Source organism: Triturus cristatus, chromosome 11 (genome assembly GCF_964204655.1).
Source record: "Triturus cristatus chromosome 11, aTriCri1.1, whole genome shotgun sequence".
Classification (NCBI taxonomy): domain Eukaryota; kingdom Metazoa; phylum Chordata; class Amphibia; order Caudata; family Salamandridae; genus Triturus; species Triturus cristatus.
The window spans coordinates 159,647,448-159,673,383 of NC_140594.1; the positions used below are offsets into that span (position 1 = coordinate 159,647,448).

The 25,936-nt window shown below is 42.9% G+C and overlaps 1 protein-coding gene across 1 annotated transcript in view; it reads right to left on the minus strand.

The window, feature by feature from the left end:
* The window catches only part of LRRC43 (leucine rich repeat containing 43), a 528,148-nt gene that overhangs the window by 15,568 nt on the left and 486,644 nt on the right, over window positions 1-25,936 (minus strand). The window contains exon 11 of the mRNA XM_085632775.1: window positions 12,565-12,646. Within this exon, the coding sequence (XP_085488901.1) occupies window positions 12,565-12,646 (82 nt within the window). The remainder of the gene's footprint in view (window positions 1-12,564; window positions 12,647-25,936) is intronic.

Here is a 25,936-nt window from a genome sequence, read left to right on the forward strand (position 1 = left end):
CGTCTACTCCTGACTGCGCTGTTCCTGTCGAGTGCATGTGAGGGAAGCTCAAATTGCCACTGCCTGCGCTATACTTTACTAGGGTGTGTGAGGGAAGCTCGCTCAATCACCACCTGTGTATCTCACCTGTGTGTTTGAAGCTTGCAATCCTATTACTCGCTGTAATTGGTCTGTTCGAGTGTGGGGCGCTTGCACCCTGGTTGTCCGTTCTGCCGTTTTATGCGAGGTATGTACCGCTATCCTGCCTCCCCCCACCCCCACCACGACTTAGCCACGTGTGTGGCAAGTGCGTGCCCCGTCAGTGCCGCGGTTACAGTCACTAACAGTAAGGACTCCTCAGCAGTGCTGGTAACTGTGTAGTGTATGTTCCCATACGCCTATGGGGGGAAGGGGATCTACGACCTAGGTTTGGGGGGGTTCAGCCGGGGCACGCTCTCCACAGTGTCTCGGTGCTCGGAAGGCCCCCGGATGGGGGCCCGGTGAAACACGCTCAGCTGACAGGAAGCGGGCAGGCAGCAGTCCCAACCTCACCGCAGGAATGTGCCTGCCTGCCGGACCTCGGCGTACCCACGTGAAGGACGGGAGCAGGGGATGGGCTTTCCCCACCCACGGGGGTCATGACTGCCATGCCGGGGAGAGCATGACAGTGTAGAACAAGAATCGATCTCTTGTCTTTGTGGGGCCATGTGTTTCTAATTAGAAACACATGGCCCCTTAAAGATAAGAAAGTGCTTTGCGACAGACGCAAAGCAGGCGAGCCAGTACGGCTCACAGGCGAAAGGGCGTGAACCAAAAACCCTCATTTCCAATGGCAGGCCACCGTTTAGCATAAACGGTGACGCCAGCCAATGGAAATGAGGGGCGGGGCTTCAAGCCCTCTACTGAAACTCCTCGTCCACAATAAATCTCGTCGAGGCAAGCAGCGCTCTGCGCTGCCACGCCATGCGAGACCTAAAAACAAAGCACGGTCTCCCACTCTGCAAAAGCGCCTCTTGGCGCACTGCTGGTGGGGGGATGAGGGCCTCAGGACTTAAGTGGACTTCATCCCCACAAGCAGCAGTGTGCCAGGTGGCGCGTTTGCAGAGTGGTAGAGAAAGAGGGCGTGGCCTCAGGCAACCTTTCAGCAATCCAGCTGTGTGGGGCTTACTGGAGGGAACATGAGGGCTAGCTGGCCCCCAGGGACCCTCAAGAGACAAGGGTACTTCATCCCCCCAACCAAGAGCATGTCAGGAGGTGTGTTTTCATAGTGGTGGAGAAAGGGGGCGTGGCCTCAGACCACCTCTCAACAATCCAGCTGTGTGGGGTATACTGGAGGTAACAGGAGGGCTAGTTGGCCCCCAGGGACCCTCAAGAGGCAAGGGGACTTCATCCCCCCACCAAAAGCACACCAGGAGGTACGTTTGCAGAGAGGAGGAGAAAGGGTGTGTGGCCTGTGACCACCTCTCAGAAATCAGACTATGTGGGGCTTACTGCAGGTAACAGGTAGGCTAGTTGTCCCCTAAGGACTACTAGCAGCGAAGGGGACTTCATCCCCCAACCAAGAGCTCGGCAAGAATCGCTTTTGAAGAGTGGTGGACAAAGGGGTGTGGCCTGCTATCAAAACTCAGCAATCCTGCTGTGTGGGACTTACTGGAGGTAATAGGAGAGGTAGTTGGCTTCCAAGGACGTCCTTGGGGGCCAACTACCCCTACTGTTACCTCCAGTAGGTCCCATACAGTGGGATTGCTAAGAGGTCTTTGGAGGCAACACTCCCTTTGTCCACCACTCTGCAAACGCACCTCCTGGCGCTATACTGGTTGGGGGATGAAGTCCACTTTACTCCAAGAATCCCTCCTGGTAGCTCCTGTAAGTCCTACACAACAGAATCCCTGAGAGCTGCTCGGATGCCAAGAACCCTTTCTCCACCACTCTGCAAACGTGACTGCTAGTTAAAAAACCTTAAAAAGTTACTTAAAACAATCACAGGTTTCAGGGACGTTATAGTTTGAAATTAGCTAGTTAAAAAACCTTAGAAATTCATTGAAAAAACCACAGGTTTCAAGGAAGGGGTGACCGGAGCAAGGTCCCTCCCTCAAAATGATAGGATACTTACCTTATTAAGTCTCAACACTCAGACTACCAGGGTTCCTTTAAGACTATAGATTTTTATCCCTGGAAGGGCAATCCCCACATTAAAGTATAATACAGGATCTCCCTTACAGATTTTAACCTTTACTCACACGCCACCACTTCACATCACAAATCACCTAACTTGCACTCCCCATCCAAACCTCTGGTCCAGGCACTCTCCACCACTTGAGAGATCCTGCCTCCCTTTTTTCTTAGGAACATTAGCCCTTTGTTGATTCTTTGATTCAAGCTCCCTGTCCCCCTGCACCTCTTTCTGTCTAGCAAGGGGTCTTTTTGATACGCCTGAAGTAAAAAGTACAATTTTGATATAGAAACATAGATGTCATTGTATTTCTATGTTGTAATTTATAATTATTTTTCAATGTGGGGGACCATTGTTCCTAGATAGATACTCATACCCAAGGTCCCTTCCAGATATACTTGGGTGTCCTTGTCTCTTCATAATATGCTCCAATTCCAGAGCCTCCAGTAGAAGATCCTCCATCCATGGATGAAGACAGAGAGGAGGGTGAGATTGAGGATACCACTTAAATTCCAAATGAGTGGGACGATTACCAAATACAACCACTCTTTCCGGATTCCGTAGTAGCACAGGTGGCAATTCTGGGGCTTTACGACTGCCCAATATGGTCAGATATCTCCACATATATTGACTTCTTACAGGAGGATGCAAAACTAGAGGCGCGAAAGATACTGCATGAGGGAGAGAAGATTTTAGCAGAAATAAGAGACTGTGCCATAGATGTGTCATCCACAGTCTTTCGACAACTAGACGGGGCGGCAGTCCTAAAACGTCAGGGATGGCTTAAAGCTACTTCCTTCCGCCTGAAATTCAGACAAAATCATGGACATGCCATATGATGGTCAATTACTGTTTGGCAAACATGTTATCGACGCGCTCCAGTCCATCAAGACTGACACCGAAACAGCCGGACCTCTGGGCACTCTCCAATATAGGAGGCAGCCCTTTCGGGCAGCCTGAGGCAGAGGAGTTTCCTCTTTTAAAGGTGGTTATCAACAGTACAAACAGTAAATACCCTATCAAGGACAATATTGTCAGATTGCTGGCCAGTAACAACAACAGTCCTATAGGCAACCCCCATCTGCAGCATTCAGACATCCTGGTAGAGGAAAGTCTTCCTATAGAGGCAGAGACACCATCAAAATGCAGTGACCCTCAGCAAGTGCTGGCCACCACTTCCACCTTGACTACTCACATTGGTGGCAGAATTTCCAATTACTTTCACCAATGGTCCTAGATCACATCAGACCGGTGGGTCCTTGATATCATCACCTGAGGACATACCCTGAAGTTTCAGCAAACTCCACCAAATGTACCACCGCAAGGACCACCACCTTACCACTTAAAAGTGCTTTTATTGCAAATAACCACAATGAAATGCATAGGAGCAATAGAAATTGTACCAAAGACTTAGAGGGGAATCAGTTTCTACTCTTGCTTCTTCCTTATACGGAAGAATACAGGAGACTGGCGCCCCATCTTAGAACTTCAACAACTCAACAAGTTTCTTAAACAACAGTCATTTCGTATGGTCACTCTTCAGGATGTGCTACACCTTCTAAATCAAGGTGATCATATGATGGCCTTGGATCTCCAAGATGCCTACTTTCATCTCCCAATTCTCCCCAAGCACATGAAATTCTTATTATTCACAGTAGCCGGCACTCACTACCAATTCAAGGTTTTGCCATTCGGACTAAGATCAGCACCTCAAGAATTCACCAATGTGCTCCTGTGGCAGCATATCTTAGGCAAGGAGCAGGGCAAGTATTCCAGTATTTGGACGAATCGCTAATAAAGGCAAGCACATCACAGCACACAGCAAAGGATACTGCAACATGTCCATGTTTTTTCCATGCCTTAGGCCTTTCAGTCAACCACCAAAACTTGCATCTTACTGCTACAACCACCATCGCCTTTTTTGGAGCTCTGATGGATACAATCCAAGCGAAAGCCTTCTCCTCCAATGAGAGACAGGAAAAGATTCACAGTCTAGCACTGTGCCTCACCAAAAGAAGGTCCACTTCTGTCCGTCTCTACAAGTCTTTTCTGGGGATGCACTCCTCTTGCATTCCTCTCATACCAACCTGCTGTCTTCACATTAGGCCACTTACGGAAGAGTTGGACAGCCAGTGGCTACAAACCAACACCTCTTTCGATGATATGATTCAGAGTACGTCCACAATGAGGCAAGCCATGTGATGGTGGTCGCACACACCCAACATTTCCGCAGGCATCTAATTTCTGACACAGATTCCAAAATGTATGATAACGACAAATGCGTCACATGAGGGCGGGGCCGAATATCTCCAGGACTTAACGGTCAGGGGAAAATGGACTGACCAACAAACAACACTCCATATCAACTTACTGGAGCTAAAGGCAATCTCCTTGGTGCTAAAATCTAAAATTCCTGGGTAAGATCGCAGGATTGTCAGTACTCATCCTAACCGACAACACTAAGAGTATGCCCTACCTGAACAAGCAAGGCGGAACAAGTACACCAGTGCTATCCCTTCAAGCGCAAGAGATATGGAACTGGGCCCTCGACACAGAAAAACTCTCAGGGCAGAACATGTGCCAGGCATAGCCAACATCCTTGCAGACTCGATGAGCAGGACCAGCACAACCTTTAAACAAGCTTTTCCACTGCTGAGGCAAACCAGGCTCAGACCTGTTCACAATGACCGACAAAGGAAAATGGCAGTTCTTCGCCAGTTGGCAACTACAGAAAGGATCATGGGGAAATGCGTTTTTGATCAGCTGGTCAGGAATTTATAATTATGCTTTCTCCCCGATACCATTGATCCCAAGGTTTCTAAGAAAGAAGAAGAGAGAGCCTTGCCAAGTCCTTCTCGTAGCTTCCAGGTGGCCCGCCAGTTTTGGTTTACAGAGCTCCTGCTCCTCTTGGAGCAGCGTCCCGTTCAGTTGGAACCAATACCGACCCTGTTAACAATGAACCAAGGCCAGGTCCATCATCCCAACCCGACATATCCTCAGTTGTTGGCCTAGCTCCTGAGTTCCATGAGTTTGACAAACTAGATATTCCTTCCAAATGTTGAGAAATACCACGAATAAAACATATAAACTTAAGTGGAAGAGATTTTGTATAATGTGTATGGACTCCAACATCTATTCTTTCACATCATCACTGGAACAGATACTTCTGTATCTTCTTCACCTTGCAAAATCTGGCCTGTCTCACTCATCCATTAAAGTACATCTAGCGGCTATTTCCAGGTTTTGTCAAACCAGTAAATCTCCATTGTTATGGTCCTCAAGAACAATAAAGCAATTCCTTAAAGGACTCTTTCTAATGTTTCCTCCAGTGACACTTCCTCCTTCTCCTTGGCATCTTAATATTATACTGTCGCAACTGATGACCCATTTGAACCAATTCACAAAGCGGAGTTAAAATACATTTCCTGGAAGACAGAGCTTCTACTGCCCTTTACTTCAGCAGAGCAGGTGAGCAACATCCAGGCATTTACAATCAAACAACCTTTTCTCCAATTCAAAACCTACAGTGTGATCTTCAGGACTAATCCTAAATTGATTCCAAAGGTCCCGTCAGGCTTTCACTTAAATGAACCAGTCATATTGAGAACATATTTCCCTGATCCTCAAACACCAGTGGAAAGATCATACATACGTTACATATCAAACGAGGACCACAAAAAGAGCTTTCCTCTTTCTAAGCAGACTATAGCAAGAGGTATTGCTTTGGCCATACCATTTTGTCATCGACAAGCAGGAAAACCTTTAACTGCTAAGGTCACGGCCCACTCCACCAGAGCAGTCTCCACCTGCGCAGCTCCCTTTGCAGTTGTGCCCATTCGAAACATATGGCGAGCAGCAAGCTGATAAAACAAGCACACCTTTCCTCTGCACTTCTGCCTTAATTCTGTGGGGACAACTGATGCAGCAGTAAGAAAAGCAGTTCTACGACATCTATTTCAATAAGGTGAGCCACTGTTTTTCCCACTTTCCACTGTATTATTCTCAAGTGTGGAAGTAAGAAAAGTTTACGCTAGCATTCGAGGTGGATGTAGAAACAGCTCTGCCAAGTACCACACATAAGGTGTAAGACAAACGCATTTCAGTGTGGTGGTTCGCATCACCTCACTGTAATGCAGAGTCACACATTTATAGCGCCTCCTCAGCAGTCTGGGGCTCTATTACCACTGTGTGAGACTGAGAAAGATGCTGGCAGTGCATGGTCTGTGCTGCATGCTGCAGGCTTGGGTGCTGGCTCAGCTGAGCTCACTCTTGGTTAGGCTACAATGTAACCTATTCACCCGGTGCGGCATCTGCACTGACGTCACAAGTGTCAGTATGATTTTGCCTAATGAGAAAACAATGACAGACTGTGGTATGTGGTTTCCAGGTGAAGTGGCACATCCAGTAAGAAAAAGGAGAAAGGCAATCCTGGGTTTAAAAAGTATTTAAGTATTTATTTTAAAGTATATAAAAAAGGAGCCCACAGCAGCAGGTCTGGCAGCAAGAAGATCCATTGAAAACTGACTCAACTGTGAGTCTGAACAGTATAAATAAAGCTTAGTGAGGTTTGAAAGGCATCATGCATCCGCACGCAGAACCAAGCTGTCTGCACGCTGATGCATGTTTTAAAGATAAACAGAATGTTATAACCATGGACATTCTGGAGTGCGCGAAGTGCTCAGCATGTGAGTGAGTCAGGGAAAGTAACACTCACGCGCGTGTACGTGCTGCCCGCGAGAATGCTTACAATGCTTCAAGAATCATGAAGAGTCACAGTACAACACCTTCCCCCTTAAAAACAAAAGAAAAAAAGAAGTAACAATGGAGTATCTTACAATTAATACAGGTAATCAACATAAAAATCTTTAAATTTGGTAGGCATACCTACATTGCGTGCAAGCCTTTAAGAAACAGTAGAGGAGGATGCCTCTCCTGAAATGTCATTCTGAGAAGAAACTGAAATAGATACTTCAGAACCAACATTGACCTCGTTAGTAGGTGAAACTGAAATGCTTGAAGAAGGTTCTTCAAAATCACAACCTGTTAAATCTAAAAAATTAGAATCGTCTTTCTTTCTTATGCGGGATATTTTACATGCCTGCTCTTTGGTAACATGTACTAAATCTCTCTTACTCCACTAACCTTTTCCTTTCAATAATGCTGAACCTTTTGACATTTTTTCAATTTCCACGGGGATAGACCATTTGGACTCTCCTTTTCTTACTCTCTTAGGAGCTTTAATCAAAACAAAATCTCCCACTTTCAATTTGCTCTCATGAACTTTATGCCTGCGATCAAAAGCTGCTTTGCTTTGCAGTTGTTTTCTTTCAACTCTTTCAGCTACAGCTTCCAACCATTGACCAGAACCTTCTTTATTCATGTTTCTGACCCAATCTGGGCAAAATTAACACCTGGGCAACTTTTTCCTTAATAAAAGAAACGGTGATACGCCAGTTGTGCTGTGAGGTGTGAGTAAATATGACCAGACTTTTTTTACAAAACATTCTTTCACATCCCACCCCATTGTCAAAGCTGTCTGAACTCCTTCTTTTAGAAAGTGATTCATTCTTTCCACGAGTCCATTTACAGAAGGAGAATAGAAAGCAGTGGTTAGGTGTCTGATGGAATGCTCATCTAAAAATGCACACATTTTCCTAGACACAAAGTGTGTGCCGTTATCAGAAACAAATTCCTTTGGAACACCTTCAATGAAAAATATACTCCTCAAAAAGTTTATGACTGAATCAGTGTCGGGGTGTGATGTAAATTTGAAGTAAACCCATTTGCTAAAATAATGTACAACTTCCATACAATAGCATTGACCTGAAGGCAATAATTCAAACGGTCCTGCAAAATCCAATGCAATCTTACACCAAGCTTCCTCAGGCAAAGGAACAGGCATAAGGGGTGTTTAATGTCTTTTCCAATGTTTGTCCGACACTAAACAAATGGGACAATCCTCAACAAACTTTTCTACTTGTGACTCCAATGATGGCCACCACAAAAATTGCTTCAGTGCTTTGCATGTGCTTGAAACTCCTAAGTGACCAGCAAGAGCTTCTTTGATAAGAGACATTCTTAGGGAAACAGGTGGGACACAACGATCGCCCCTTACTAATACTCCTTGCACCATCGTTAGTTCCTCAGCAACTTGTTAAAAAGGTCGCGAGGAAGGTTCCACACTTCTGATTGTGGGCCAGCCTTTTTTATGAAATCAGCCACCATAACTAAAGCAGGATCCAAAGCAAAAGCCTTTAACCAATCCTCATGTGAAAGAGAGGCAGAATTAGAAATGACCTCATCGACCAATGCAACAACACATTTGTCAGAGCTCATATCCGCTTTAACATCCTCCAAAATAGGTAGCCTGGAAAGACAGGCAGCTCTGACGTTTTTTCCACCTGGTATGTATTTCAACGTAAAGTTATGCTCTTGTAACTTGGACAATATCCTTATTAAACGAGAAGATGCTTTACCAGAGACATTTCCATTCAATAAGTGTAACAATGGTCTGTGATCAGTGAAAATGGTAAAGTGCTGTCCCCACTGAAACATTTTAAACTTCTCCACAGCCCATGAACAAGCTAGTGCCTCTCGCTCTATAGTAATATAATGAGATTCTGCTAAAGACAGTGTGCGAGATGCAAATGCGACTTTGCGTTCTTTACCTTGAATAGTATGTGAAAGGACTGCACCCAACCCAACCTGACTTGCGTCCACTGTAAGGATGCATTCCTTATCTGGTTGAAAAGGGGAAAGTGCAGGCGCTGAAATAATTAATTGTTTCACATTCTCAAATGTAGTCCGTGTCTCATCATTCCAAATACATTTCTGCCCCTTTTTAAGCAGCTCTCTCAAAGGTTGCACCACAAATGAATATCCCTCGACAAACCTTGAGTAGTACTCACTCAAACCCAAAAATGAGCGTAATGAATCCTTATCTCTGGGAACAGGTGCATCCTTAATGGCTTCCACCAAACAAAGTTTCGGCGAAATACCATTGGCGCTAATAGAATGCCCCTAATAATCAAATTCCTCAACATTAAACTGACATTTGTCCAACCTGAGAGTGATTCCATATTCAGTGAATTTTCTAAGAACCTTGTCCAATATGTTGTCATGTTGAGCAATGGTTCCAGCAAATATAAGAACATCATCCTGATAAGCCTGCACACCAGATATATCCAATTCAATTCAATTCAATAGTTCTTTATTCGGTGGTTAAAAACCATCATAAAAGAGTACATTATAATACAATTTTTAAAAAAGCATTAAATCAATATACAAGAACATTGAATGAGACTATAAGCATAAAGTTCATTATCACTGTACAAACATCATAAAACAACAAACAAAATGGAACCTGATCGCTATTGGAAAATGGAGAATCCTATAGGGTCGTTAACAGAACTATCCTCTAGTTATCCTGAGTCTTAATGCAAATTTCAGGAAACTGATAACAGAGCATAAGGTTAGTGGGTCACTGGCCCTTTGTAAAAAGATCAGTGCATCTTTAGCATGGATAAACCTAGATTTTTTTAAAATCTCCTTTAAAAATCTGCGTCTTGGGGTTGCATACCAGGGACATAAAAGTACAAAATGAAGGGTGTCCTGCGGAGACTTATTGTCGCAACCGCAGGCACCCTTCTGCTCAATTGAATGACTAAAACCAGCTGGTTCAGCTAATAGAAAAGGTAAAGAATTGAGCCTAAAACGTGCCATTAAAAACCTGTCTTGGGCATTATACACAACACATAGATAAGGTTCAATCCCGTCATTAGTTTCAAGTCTGCTGTGGGTGATCACTGATGGTTTATATATCCTTTAAAATGGTGTACATTCGTCTCTGAAATACACTGGAGGCAGATGCTAGACCAAAAGGCAGTCTAGTGAATTGGTAAGCACCAAAGGGTGTTACAAACGTAGTGAAGCCCCTGCTTTAACAATTACCCTCAGCTAACATTTTGTCAAGAGGGGATTTGAGTTCATCCCTGCCACTTAATGGAATGGGGCAAGCTTTATGAGTGACCGGAACTGAGTTTTTTTTAACACAATTTAACACAACCTAGCGAGTCACTAAAGACAACCAGAAATTTATTTTTACACACTGCTAAATTGGACTCCTCAAGTGAGCACAAGGAGGTAAGAGGAAGACCATGAGTCCTGACAGGGGATCACCACCAGGAATAAGATAGATTTCTAATTTAGCAAGATCCTTCCACCCCACAATAGCTTTACCTTTTTTTGCAACATATATTTTAGTATGTGCAGTCCTTCCCAAGCAAGTGATACTGTCATTGAAGAAACCTAACAAATCAATTTCTTGAAACCTAACAAATCAATTTCAACGCATGAGTGAGTCAGGGAAATAAACACTCACGCGCATGCACGTTCTTTTCCGCAAGAATGCTTACAATGCTTCAAGAATCATGAAGAGTCACAATACAACACAGACTCATGCGTCTGCCATGCACAAGTTTCAACCAGTGCAGGTTGCTCCCACTTCAGCTCACACCGTGCGGTGTGAGGGTTATATTTCTGCATTCACTACAGAACGGCCCAAACTGCTGGCTTTGCCAATGTATGTTGTCTTAAACTTCGACCTCTGAGAAGGAAGGGGAGAAAGAGGTATTGGGAAGTGAAAACGGGATGTGAGGAGTAGACGGCAGAGGGCAGATGCAGAGAGAAGGAAAGGAGGAGTCATTCATGATAATCGGGGAAGTGGACCCCAGCTGTGGTGACAGAAGTACAGTACTTCCGGCCCCCAGGATGGCGGTATTTCCTGAGATCTTTGCCCTCCTGCTCTGGTGACTGGAGTTTGTAGCAGGGCGCTCCAAAGCTCTGGAGCCTACAACTGACGATAAGTGAGGGGTAGGGCGGGGACGTAAAGGACACCGTTGCACCGCTCCTGCCTGAAATACACACAGAGCGGCCTGACATGAGAACACCGAGCAGAAACCAGATAAGGGTGAGACAGGCGCTGGAGAGTATGCACACAGAGGAACAAAGGCCAGAGGCTATTCAGCGCACTAAACTCCAGAACACAGTAGCATGGAAGATTACACACCAGAACACCAGGGATGCACTAGAATCCAGACACAGAATAAACTCTGGAATGCAGAATCTGGAGCTTACACCGGAGCGCACACTATATATACACACACACACACACACACACACACACACACCTGTAGAAAGAGGTGCAGACTCCAGAAGAAACAAAGCACATAGTTGTCAGTTACCAGAACAGTACAGATGAGGTGGACACCCCGCAAAGAATGGGACAAACATCAGAACATCGCCCTAGACCAGACCTCTAAGTACCCAAACAATAACTGCGTGTGTGTTTGCATATGTGCAAAAACCGGTAATAAACTACTGCCTCTCAAAGATAGGTTTGCTGTTTAATATCACGGTTACACAATTTTTTTTTCTGTACGATCAGCTTTCAAGGGTACTAGGTTAATGCCTTTTAGGTGCTTTGCACCAGTTTCAAGATCTTCTTACAGTTTCTCATTACTCAAATGGGTGTAATTTCTCATATTTATATGTTTCCCTCACCTTCATTGATTGATTTTGCTCGCGGGAAAGTGTCACTCATAGTCACTGCATGTCACTCATAATTACACTGAAATCATGAAAATGTCACCCATAGGTACTCTGAAGCCTTGGCAGCTATGTAGAAGAGTGCGGCAATCAATTAGCGAGGATGATGTGATGGAGCACCCTGTGGCCCTAACTAGCAGAGTAAGAACCTTTTGGTGGAAGGAGCCAGTTACAAGGCAATGAGTGCAACGTGCGATCTGCTGTCACGCAGCAGGCATCTAGACAAGACAGCAATCTCTCAATGGGAAAACTCATTACAAATCATACATTGTTTTCTTCACATTTGCTCAGGTGGAAAGCCTGACTTAAGAAATCTAATCATATTGTACTTTACCTCCAGCAAAGAAAGGGGCGTGAAATGTGCATCTGCTTTGTGAATGATCGAGCCTGCTTTAGAATTTGGGCAGAAACCCCACTCTGCGTTGCCCACGAATCCCTGGACACTGCCAATATTTCTTTTGTGTGTTTATAACTTCCAGATTAACAGTATTAGGCACAAACAGCTCCCACTCATCTATTTAAGTTGCACTTCTGTTTTATTTGGTGTATCAAGGGCATTATGTTCAAATGTAAATGTATAAAGTAAAATAAAACGTAGTACCCCTCTATTTATGAAACGCAGATTTGCATTTCCTTGTACTGTGCAAACTCGTGGGCGGGTTGCTAGGCATTCACAGACCCAGGTATAAATATTCATAAAAGGTCAGACAGTCATACTGATATAAAGACAGATTGATACACAAATGTGCAAACAGATGCAGAGATCGACAGATACCACGGCTTGCAACTGGACTATGAAGTGTTACCTTTGCTCGACGCTGTTGTTTTTCGACTTGCTGAACTGTCTCTTCCAGTTTTAGATTTTTTGTCTTTACTTTTCTTTCCCTCCTGTTAAAATAAATATAAGTTCAATGAAAGCCTGGTGATGTGCAGGCACAAATGATCTTAAGAGGATTTTAATTTAGGAACTCAAATATTCCTGCAATGTCTACTTAGTATACAAGGCAAATACCAATCTATATATTTATTTATGTATTGGTTAAGCGCAGGCCTAGCAGCAGGGTAGCCTTGGCCATGTAACAACAGAACAAGAACTTTAAAGAGCAAACTGGATAGCAGAGATCGAGAGAGAGAGAGAGAGAGTGTGTGTGCGTGTTTCTTTCCAAAATAGAGCAAAAACATAAAGCAAGCACTGTGCACCTATAGAAGAAGTTTTATTAACAGAACTACTTTCTCATTTTAAGCAGCTTGCAGCACCACTGAATGTCTTGTCTGGTAGCGGCTCCTTGTTAGGGGCCCCAGGGCGCAGCCCTCCTGCCTCCTGTGAAACCTCTCATCCTGCACTTTGCCTCTTGGAATCCTGCACTGTGCATTCTTTACTTTAGCAGTGAACAACTTTTGTGTTTTGATGAACCCTTTCAGTGCGCAGGTCAGCCCTCTCAGCCTCCTCTCCAGGCTCCTGATGACAGGGGGCCGAGGCATGATACAGCTACTGTTAAGAGTGCTGTTAAAAGAAAACAGTGTCTAGGTGAATGTCTGGATTGCGTATTTCTGGGGGGTGTAGTTCAATTACGGTCCACAGGCACAATTAATTTTAGTTAGCAGACATTCTGCGCATGCCTCAGGCAGTACAGTATATCTGCTAAAATGTGTCTATCAGGGTGCACAGTATTGCATACCTGAGACCAATGAAAAGCCACACAGAACTGCAGGGGCAGGAACCTCAGCTCTGTCCCAGCTTCTTATAGGGCTGTGTTTTTAATCCCGTCAAGAAGCTGGGAGAAGGATCGAGGGGGTCTCCCCCCTTTTCAAACCTGCCCTTGCCGCTCTGCCGGGATCCTCGTTGACATTCATGACTTGCCGGTTCCAATGTCTAGCACCAGTTTCCTGATCTGTTGAAAAGGAAGCAAGGTAAGTCAGAAAAATGTTGTTTCTCTGTTCATGTATGCATGTGTTTGTGAGTGATTTGAAAGTGAATCGGATTGAGGGAATGTGTGTGTGTGTTTGCAAGTGTCAGCGACAGTGAAAGTTATGTTATGTTAGGAACATTTGTAGTGCGCACAGCTGCCCCAGCTAAGGGGCGTCCTGGCGCATGACAAGGTAAAACACAACAAATACTGAGCATGGAAACAGAGAAAAGGGCGCAGCTAGTAAGAGGGAAAAAATTAAAACAGGAAGGTTTTTATGGCTTTACGGAACAAAAGAAGGTCTTCCATCGAGCGAATCTCAATCGGAAGAGAGTTCCAAAGCCCTGCTGCTTTTACCCGGAAGGACCGGCCACCAGCTCGGCTGAGTTTAAACCTCGGGACCACAGCGAGCGCTTGGCCCAGTGATCTCAAAGAGCGGTTCGGAACATAGCAAGACAAGAGATTCAAGAGGATCTGGGGGGCTGATCCCTTCAAGATCTTAAAAGCCAGACATAAAACTTTAAAATGAATTCTTGTCTTAACCGGCAGCCAATGCAAAGATCGAAGGGTACTAGAGACAGAGCAGGACCTGGGCAAGCCAACTATGGCTCTAGCTGCGGCGTTTTGGACACGTTGAAGGCGGGTGATTTCTGCCTGGTTTGCCCCTACCAGGAGAGAGCTGGCATAATCCAGACGAGATATTACTGTTGCCTGAACCACCAGCTGCCTGGTAGGGGGTCAAAAAACTTCAGGACAGGTCTTAAGCCCAGAAGGACCCCAAAACAGCAGGCCGCGGTTTTCTTAGTGTGCCCGACGAGGCTAAGAGTGGGATCCAACCACACTCCCAAATTTCTCAACATTACCGGAATTGGAGACGGCCCAAGCTGAGTGTGAATCTGAGTTTGAATGTGTACGAGTAAGTAAAAGTGAGTATGAAGGAGTGAGTGAAGGAGTGTGAGTGCATTAAAAGGAGTGAGTGATTGGAGATTGTGAGAGAGAGTGGAAGTGAGTCAGGAGTGTAGTTATCAATGGTGCAGTGGGTACAGTTGTGCCAGGGCTCAGTCGATGAGTGAGAAAGGGTAAGTAAGTTTTTAAGTGAGAACGAGAACCAGTGAGTATGAGTACGTTTGTGTACAAATAACAGTGAGTGGGAAGGAGAATGTGAATGTGAGTGAGGGAGAAGAGAGTAAATGTGACAGCAAATGAGTATGAATAAGGTACTTTTTTTTTTAATGGGGTGAACTCCTGGCAGGTATCACGCCCCTCCATTTCTACTGCTGGGATCACTGCAATAGTAGGCAAAATGAATTTCATATCCTTGGTCTTTGGAAGAATAAGGACCAGAATGAGTCCGCACCAAATGCTATGCACAAATAAACTTTCATTATGTTTCAGTTGTGTATTGGGTAATATGTATTACACTGTCTCTAATTATGAGAAAGATTGTATTTTCTAACATTTACGCGACCACCAGTAGTAAAGTGCATGTTTTATGTTTAGTCACTCCAAACTGACATTGGTTTGCACAACTGATATATGAAAGATTCACAAACAGTATTGTTTTTTGTTTAGCCCCGAAAAAGCCAAGGTATCTCAAAATGACAATAATATTGTGAATTAATTATTGTAACTAATTTTTCAACTTATGTGGCTTATTTACAACACAACCATGAACGCGAAGGAAATATTGAAGCTAACATTTTAAAATCCATTTAAAAAATCAAGTCCAGTCAGTAAAAATAATCTTTATTAAGCTAAAAGGCCATAAAAGCACAAAGAAAAAGAACAAGCATTTGCAATGCAATAGGTCTCGCATTTATGAGAATTTGAGCTAAAGGCACTGTAAATGACAATTCCTTTTATTTATGTGTTGACTTTTAAAACATAAATAAAAGGCATTGTCATTACAAATGGTAGACCTATTGCATTGCAAATGCTTGTTGATTATAGCATATTACCCGGAGGACAGGCCCTTTTGTCGTTGTTCTTCCTATACCTCCCCTTGTTCGGGAAATTAATACACCTTATAGAATCTATCATTTGAGCTGGGTACATTTTTGCTGGAGGAAAGAAACAGCAACCCAACAGCGGTGGGCTCACAAGGATTTGATGTTTTTTCCAATCTGTTTGAAGGTAGCTTCTATTGATTGTTTTACAGGTTTACATTGTGCCCCAAATCATTAGCAACCACCATGGAAGCACTCTGCCTGATGCAAAGGATGTTTTACTACTATGAACAGTTTGGTTGACATCATTTAAGGAATGGGTTGAATTATATGGATGTATTGAAACTTTTGTCTTTTTACTGGAGCATTCTGGTCATGTGTGTGTGGTGGTGGATTTTGTTTTAATAATCAGATGAACCAACACCAGACAACTTGGTCTTTTCTCAACGGCTTGGTAAATACGCAGATCAGAGGAGGACAATATTAAAATAGGCCCTGGACACCTCCTCCGATCGAGGGACACAACTACAGGTTATTACAGAATATAATTCCCATTTCCCTGAGCATTTACCAAGAGAACATCCACTGGAGCTTTTCTGAAAAGCATGTGGGCAGCCTGTAGAGGTACAGACTCATTATGGATAGTGCATAAACTCGTCTATACCAAAGGTTGGCTAGTGACCGTGAACGGAGATATGAAAATAAAGTGAGGACATGTGCTCAACTTTACATTCCATTACATGAGGCCCTTCCAGATTTACACACCACTACAGATGAAATAACTGTTTTAAATACCCCTAGTATTACATCCTCTTAAGGTAGGCAGCATAAAATATTAATGTTGAGATATTCAAAATTCACACAAGCCTATCAGTCCCAGCATTCTAAGCTTTCCTATCACTTAGTAACAGAGCAGTTTAACATGTACTTAGACACAAGGGGGGGAGGGGAAGCACTCTGCCTCATCCCAGCACAGTTCACCCAATTGTATTCTGGTAAATGCAGTACGCTTACTTCAAAATTGCTGTAGTTTTTCACCAAAGTTAGTGCAGGTAGTGCTGTTATCTCTAGACACATGTTTCTGAGTTTAGCTCAACATCAGTAGAGAGCAGAAGTAGTAGAAAGTAGAGGAAAGTTATTTGGGGTTGCTGAAATGCTGCCCAAGTCTTCACAGGTCACTGTACCACTCCACAGGCACACAGGTGCACCCCAGCTAAGCTTGTTGGCTCAAGGGAGCCTTTCAAAACACAAGGGAGGGATCACACTGCACTCTCATCCAAGCACAGTTCACCCCACTTGTTTTTAGAGCTGGCTTTACAATATTTTACAGTTGTGGTATCGACAGCTTTACCTTTCTGTTGAGGTGTTGATACTTAGAAAATTACATCTTGTAACAGCTGAGGCTATACCAGACATCTACTTTTAGACCACTGTATTTCCAGCTTTATACCACGGTACTGGTGTAGCAATAAAAAAATATGTACATTCCCCCACAGTAGGGTGGTTTCCAACGTTACACTCTTTCTATTTTGGTTAAGTAGCTTCTCAAATACCCTCTTCTAGTTTACAGGGATGGCTTCTCTCGCTTTACAACATATTAAAGTACATTTGTATTCAATTTAAAAATGATTTAGTTTGTTATTGATAACACTTCCAGATTTTTGTTAAATTGCAATATTTCTGGCCACAGTTTCTCATAAGTCAAGCGGCTTTATAGTTACAGCTGTCACACTACGACCTGTACATTCACTTAAAGTTGGGCACTTTAAGTATTTTAAACTAATTATACTCCACAGTAGCTAGCTGATGTATATTCGTCTTCACAGCCCTTTAAAGTTGTGCTTATTAAATGCCTAACACCCACATGAGGTTGCAATATTTAAACTTCATGTGTTACAAATTATGCTTGCTCACCATAACATCATATTATAGCCATGAGATGTTATTGTTTTGGATATTTTTTAACTCTAAAGCGAAAAACACATTGACATCTATAATACTTGAGAATCGTTATCTAATCCCACACATTACATTGGTGTAGCTTCGGTTACAGTTTTCACCAAAACACACTGTGTGAAACAGCTCATAAACGAGGAAACACTCCAGCTGCGTGTTAGAAGATGCTCTTGAAAAGTTGTTTATGTCATTCAAGTCCTATTTCTAGAATGAGCAGTGAAAGTAACCTCTTTCTCACTGCTATTTTTTCAATATACATCAATGAGCATGACAGTCTGTGTAACTGGACTTAAAATTTGGCTAGGCAGCCTGGTGTTTTGGTGGACCAACTTTTGTGTTACAATACAGTTTAATCAGAGGTGTGTCAGTGTAGACATTCTGGAAGAGTAGTAGCTTTAAAAGTTGAAAGTGACTAACTGCATGGAGACAGCAGGCTACATTTTTTTCTGTATAGCTCTTAGGAAACCTAAGGAGGCGTCAGGGAGGCTTAACAAGAGAGCAGTCATGGTCGATACTTGCCTAGTACATGGTCACAATAATCCTTGCTAATACAAGCAATATTTTTACTTATTTTATGGATTTTGTTTTACTCCTTATTAATTTGCAATAGTTCTTGCATAACAAAAAAGCGTGGTCACAAATGCTACTGTCAAGGATACTCAATTGCCTGATATTTCCCCGCTAATATACTGCCACTGCCATTGCTCTACCAGTTGTGGTTACTTTGCTTGCTTAGTGAGATTGTTTATTTTTAGTGCGACAATTCAATATCCAGCTCAGTGAGAGTGGAAAAATTATTGTTTAATAGACGTGCAATATTGAGTATATTCCAATATGTGATTTATTTTTGTTTTTTATGGTATAGCTAAATTACCCCTTGCTAAATAAGCCACAGTTGCAATACGAATTACTGAATATGCCACTATCACTACATCTCGTTTAGTATTATGGATGCAATATTTCCTATTCAGTATGGTATGCTAAAGCTACATTTCTGAACATGAACTAGTCCCATTTTGCCCACTTAGTATCACCGCTGTACCAATCTCTTGCATAAATGGCAACAATTCTTGCTCGACTTTCCTACTGTGATTTTATTTTACTAAACTCATATTTCTTGCTTACTTTCACGGTTGAAGTGAACGATATCAAGGCCACAGCATTCTTTCATGCATGTACACGCCTTGAGAAGTCTTACAAATGCTACAGACTAGAATGCCCTAACTTGAACAATAAGCTGGACCAAGAATGAATCATCCACAATGTCAATAGAAATTGTTTTCATTTTGACAAAATACCGGGGTTTGCTTTGAAGGCCATTAAAAAAGTCAAATTATCTCAATTCTGTGTCTGTAGATTACATTTGGTAGCTCAATGCTTAAGCCTTCAACCTGCACTATTGTATTTTTTTTATTTTGTAATCTTTGAGACACCTTATGAGTAGACTGAGTGAACTGATCTCAGATATGCCACCAAATTTGGACTGGCCAGCTCTGAACACAAAGCATTATGGGAAGGCTTGATTGATATTTGCTAAGAATATCATGTATATGTTAACGGTTTCAAATACGATTCACTTGCGACCTCTTAAGGAATTTGGAAAGTATGTCTTCTCTGTGAGCATGTTAAATTATTCTCGATTGAAGGCATACAATTCCATAAAGCAATCGAATGTTTCGTTTACAGCCACGACTTTGAAGTCCAACTATGTAGATCAGCAGACACTACAAAAGATGGACTTTTTTTGTTTACACACCCTATCTGGCGTCTTAAAAGTAGAGAGGCTTTATACAGGTCACGAGTAGTTAAAAACGCATGTGGACAAAGGTGAGACCGCAGAACGGAAAATCATGGCTCTCAACTTTGGGAGTACCGATCAATATGTCTGTGTGGAAAAGAAGCCCGATGGTAACAGAAAAAGATTACAAGAGAAAGCCTGGGTCGCGTTGGAAAAATGGAATATACAAACCATGATAGGCAATGCGTTAACTGGTATGAAAGTTTATTAAATTCAGACTTTTGCAACTCGGAAGAAAATATTCCGATAGAACGAGTGCTGAGAGAAATAAATAAAGAAAGTAATCATTTATGATTCCACCCACTTGTAAGAAAAAAAAATTGCCCCTGCAGGCCAATGAAATCAATAAATGTTGAAATAAAAGCTTTCAAAAAGGTATTCTTTCTATCAAGGTAGGATACATAACAGACTATTTGGAGCAGCTACTTGGAATGGTACGCTTGAGGTTTCCTCTGAAAGATGTACCTGCTTTATTGACTGGCCTCCCGTGATTAATACGATGATGTTAGTAAGTGATTAAAAAGCATGTGGAACTGCGAGAACAGAATGAGGCTTGGGTTTCTTCATGATAGTTCTAATGAATAATACCGTTTCGTCTGTTTGGAAATATTTCATCAAAATCAATCCCAACTTTACCTTCGCTAGTACATGAGCATTCTAATAATAAAGGTTCGGATGCACTATTTCCTGCAAACACATCCAATTTAGCCACATAAATCCGTTTGCTCGTTACCATCTGCTAACATCCTGGGTGTTTTATTTAGAAGTTAAGATTATATTTTGCTACTAAGGAGTGTGGGACTCTACTACCTTGAATTGGGCCTATAAACGTTTTGTTTACTGAATTACATTCAGATAAAGTTATGGGTGGGCCTCTTTTTACTTTATAAAGACAATGAATTACATGCTTGTATTATGTTAAAGGGCAAGTCTTTTTATAAAAGCATTGTGTATTTTCTTGCTTTCACGGCCACGAATACATAGTAATTGACCTCAAATCATCAATAATGGACATCACAAAAGCACTATCGTGACTGGCGTAACGGATGATACTAGTATTCTGCATACAAGAAAACGGAGTTTTGGTATTATATGCGACCGAGAATTTTCCCGATGCACATACATACACAGAAAAGAGGGAAACCTTAGAATTAGTCATGCTACAACATATCAGATCCACCATCTTGCGAAACTTAAACTCTGCAAAGGTGATGGCTCTACCTGCTCGGTGACTGGGATTAGTTAATGGTGTTAAAATCAATAAATCAAGTTTGCCAAAGTACGATCATGACCCAAAATAATACACACAAAACAAGGGCATATGGATGATAGAAAAGTCTGACATACTATACGAGGGGCCACCCAACTGTTGAGAACCAAGGACAGCTAAATTAGTTTAAAGTCTGCTCATTCTTATTTTCAATATTTGCAAAGTTCAGGGTGTGTGGAAGGGACATTATGGTATGTTTTTCTGACAACCTTGCTATGATATTTATTAGCCCAACCTGATGTGCATTTTTACTTCTTCATCCACACAATAGTGTAACAGTCAAACATGTATGCAGTGTACGACTCTTGCACAGTATCAGCCATGGCAGTGTAATGTATGCGGTGCCGTACACATAAATAACGTCCCAGTTCGATTTGATGTGCACAGAGTAAAAGTAAAGAAGGGCTCATTAGATACAAGTGTGTAAAATGGACATTTCATTATTGGCAAAAGGCTCAGTATACAGCACAATTGAGAAATAACTGGGATTTAAAGTAAGTTGGACCAGTCCTCAAGTCGGTTCAGTCCTGTGTGATGACTATCAGAGCGGATTATCCATTTTAGTTCCTCCTTGTTGAGGACAGCCGCTATGTTCATGTTCCTTGTAGACTGTACGATCACGCTGATGATCTGCCATGTCATGTCGTCCTCAGTGTGATTGAGTTGCGTAAAATGTTCAACAAGAGGTGCATTAGCGGTCTTACAGCGGATCCTGCTTCTATGTTGGCAAATCCGGACTCTGATTTTTTGCGTTGTTTGCCCCATATAGATCAGGTTACAAGGGCAGGTTATGGCATATATAACATTATTAGTGTTACAATTGGAAAAGTTACTCAGGGTGATGTTAATATTCCCATGCTCAAATGTTTTAGTGTCCAATGTGAGACAACAAACGCTACAACTGGTACATTTGAAATGGCCTACTAGGGGTGGTAGATTACAGAAGGTTCTAAGGGTAGGGTCCCTTTTAGGTTCTGGAAGTGCGGCCCTGACTAGATGGTCCTTAATGCTCTTTTTCTTTTTGAAAGCAAAAAGGGGGCGTTCTATTTTTAGATTGCCAGCATTGAGTGTAGGCCAATGCCTGTTGATACATTTTTTCACCACGTTGGAAATTGGTGTGAATGTGGTGACACATACAAGTTTGTCGTTATTTTTCTTATCCTTGGGAGTGAGTAGAATCTCCCTAGGGCAGTACCAGACTCTCTTGAGCGATCTCTACACTAGTTTGCGTGGGTAGCCTCTATCGGTCAATTTCTTCAATTGCAGGTTAGCTTCAGAAAAATAATCTTGTTTAAAGAAGCAGTTACGCCGTATACGCAAAAATTGTGAGTAGGGAAGTGAGTCGCGAAGGGCTCTGGGTGGTGACTGTTATATGACAAAAGAGTGTTTTTTTCGGTGGGTTTTCGATAAAGGGTGGTGTATAGACCGCCATTTTTAGCAATGATAGATACATCCAAAAATGCTATTTGTTCTTTGCTACTGTTGACAGTAAATTTGAGGCCATTGCTGTGATGATTAAGCCAGATATGGAATTGGGCGAGGTGGTCTGTATTACTGTTCCAAATAAGGAAAATGTCATCGATGTAGCGTTTCCATTCTAGAATGTGGGGTCTGAAGGGGTTGTGGGGGGAGATAGTATTATGTTGGTTTCTAGCCAATCCATGTAGAGTATTGCAAAATTTGGCGCGAAAACTGCTCCCATACTGGTGCCTTTCACTTGTAGGTAAAAGGTACCGTCAAAAAGGAAAAAATTCTTAGTCAGGCAAATCTTGAGGAGGTGAGTAATGAAGGAGGTGGGGACGGAATGGGGTTGTGGCCTAGTGTTGAGGGTAGAGCGGATGACGTCAATACCTTCATCATGGGGAATGTTGGTGTAGAGTGACTCCGCATCGAGGGTACAGAGGAGGTTGCTGAGGGGATTGAAGGGAAGCTCCTCTATAAGGTTAACCAAGCCATGGTGTCCTTAATGTAGCATTGTGTGGTCGGGACAAAATCTCTGATAAAATGGTCAATGTACCTGCCAAGTGGTTCCAAAATTGAGCCACAGCCGGATACAATAGGCCGTCCCGGGGGGGTGGTGGGGTTCTTACGTATCTTGGGTAAAGTGTAAATGACCGGTGTGCGGGGGCATTTGGTGTTGAGAAACTGGAATTCATTTTTGGTAAGAAACCCTTGAGCCAGGCCCTCTTCAGTGATATCCAGGATAAGTTTTTGAATTTCTTTGGTGGGGTCAGTGGGTAGTCTTAGATAGTGATCTGTTCTGGAGAGTTGTGCCAGTGTACCTTGTTTATATGAGTCGGTGTTTTGGATGACAATGCCACCACCCCTGTCTGCTGGTTTGATGGTCAAATTATTCATTTGCTTGAGTCCCTTCATTGCATTTTTTTCGGACAGTGACAGGTTGTAAGGGATGAAAGTACGCTGATGTTCAAGTATAGCAATGTCCTTGAGAATCAATTTTTCAAAAGTGAGAATTTCAGCCGGGATACTGTGAAGCGGCGGGGAGAAGGTAGAGGGGGGACGAAATGTGGTAAATGCTGTTGAGGGTGTATATGATCTGTTCTGAAAGAAGGCATGAAGTCGTATCTTTCTAAAAAAGCGTAAAAGCTCAATTTGGAGTTGTAGGTAATCAGGTTTAGTAGTAGGGACAAAGGAAAGCCCTTTGCTAAGTAATGCGATTTCTTTATCAGAAAGTAAGTGAGTCGAGAGATTGAAGATGGGAATAATTTCTTGTTCACCCATGGTGACTGTGGGATCACGGTTGGAGGAATCAAGGTGGGGAGCAGTGTTGCTCACCATTGGTAATACCTTTGGCGTGTTTGTCTGTCTCCAGGGGTACTGTGCCAACGGGGAAGGCGGGGTGTTCCGCGGGTGGGTTGGCGCCCCTGGTCTTGCCCTAAAAAATTCGGATTAGTTCTGGTTCTGGATGTACTAGGGCCTTCAGTGGATTCAGAATTATCTGAGGACTCAGCTGAGGTGTCAGAAAAGCCAACCACGTGTTGCTGTTTGTTGAATCTGCCCCAGGGTCGTTGTGTTCTGGGACCCAAGTATGCCCTGTTGGTGTAAAAGTCCTCAAGTAGGTATGGGTAGGTCCTCTCTATTTTATAATTCTTGACGTCTCGCTTAACTTTGATTATTTTTTTGTTTCGTTCAATGCGATGAAATTCGGATAGGGTTTTCTCAACTTTGTCAAGTAAGTTCTTAGCATCAGTGAGTGTACTGTTCTCTTTGATCTGTTTTTCAATATCCTTAATTTCTATCTCTAATTTTTTTGCTTCTTCGTTGGCTATATCTATGCCCAAGACCATCCAGTGTCTTGAGCATGTAGTACCGATATGACTGAAACCAGTGATATATTTCTTAATGTCAGTGAAGACTCCTGGGATATTGCGGACCTGGAGCCCTGCGGGAATTGTGTCTGATTTGAGGTATTCAGTAAGCATGCGGACCATTAGTTGTAGTCTGATGAATTTTTTGGTAGATTTCTCGAGTTGTTCAAAAATAGTGTTTTGAGTAGGGCCTGTACTTTCTGTAGTCTCAGTAAAGAGAGAGGGACCTTCTAATATTCTTTTGATGTAGTCATCTGAATATAGGGGAGCGTGTTGTGCCATGCCAAAGGGTGGGGAGAGGGGGGAGGGAGATAGGCAAAAACCAGGAGTCCCCCCTCTACCTTCTCCCCGCCGCTTCACAGTATCCCGGCTGAAATTCTCACTTTTGAAAAATTGATTCTCAAGGACATTGCTATACTTGAACATCAGCGTACTTTCATCCCTTACAACCTGTCACTGTCCGAAAAAAATGCAATGAAGGGACTCAAGCAAATGAATAATTTGACCATCAAACCATCAGACAGGGGTGGTGGCATTGTCATCCAAAACACCGACTCATATAAACAAGGTATACTGGCACAACTCTCCAGAACAGATCACTATCTAAGACTACCCACTGACCCCACCAAAGAAATTCAAAAACCTATCCTGGATATCACTGAAGAGGGCCTGGTTCAAGGGTTTCTTACCAAAAATGAATTCCAGTTTCTCAACACCAAATGCCCCCGCACACCGGTCATTTACACTTTACCCAAGATACATAAGAACCCCACCACCCCCCCGGGACGGCCTATTGTATCCGGCTGTGGCTCAATTTTGGAACCACTTGGCAGGTACATTGACCATTTTATCAGAGATTTTGTCCCGACCACACAATGCTACATTAAGGACACCATGGCTATGGTTAACCTTATAGAGGAGCTTCCCTTCAATCCCCTCAGTAACCTCCTCTGTACCCTCGATGTGGAGTCACTCTACACCAACATTCCCCATGATGAAGGTATTGACGTCATCCGCTCTACCCTCAACACTAGGCCACAACCCCATTCCGTCCCCACCTCCTTCATTACTCACCTCCTCAAGATTTGCCTGACTAAGAATTTTTTCCTTTTTGACGGTACCTTTTACCTACAAGTGAAAGGCACCAGTATGGGAGCAGTTTTCGCGCCAAAGTTTGCAATACTCTACATGGATTGGCTAGAAACCAACATAATACTATCTCCCCCCACAACCCCTTCAGACCCCACATTTTAGAATGGAAACGCTACATCGATGACATTTTCCTTATTTGGAAAAGTAATACAGACCACCTCGCCCAATTCCATATCTGGCTTAATCATCACAGCAATGGCCTCAAATTTACTGTCAATAGTAGCAAAGAACAAATAGCATTTTTGGATCTATCTATCATTGCTAACAATGGCGGTCTATACACCACCCTTTATCGAAAACCCACCGAAAAAAACACTCTTTTGTCATATAACAGTCACCACCCCAGAGCCCTTCGCGACTCACTTCCCTACTCACAATTTTTGCGTATACGGCGTAACTGCTTCTTTAAACAAGATTATTTTTCTGAAGCTAACCTGCTATTGAAGAAATTGACCGATAGAGGCTACCCACGCAAACTAGTGTAGAGATCGCTCAAGAGAGTCTGGTACTGCCCTAGGGAGATTCTACTCACTCCCAAGGATAAGAAAAATAACGACAAACTTGTATGTGTCACCACATTCACACCAATTTCCAACGTGGTGAAAAAATGTATCAACAGGCATTGGCCTACACTCAATGCTGGCAATCTAAAAATAGAACGCCCCCTTTTTGCTTTCAAAAAGAACAAGAGCATTAAGGACCATCTAGTCAGGGCCGCACTTCCAGAACCTAAAAGGGACCCTACCCTTAGAACCTTCTGTAATCTACCACCCCTAGTAGGCCATTTCAAATGTACCAGTTGTAGCGTTTGTTGTCTCAC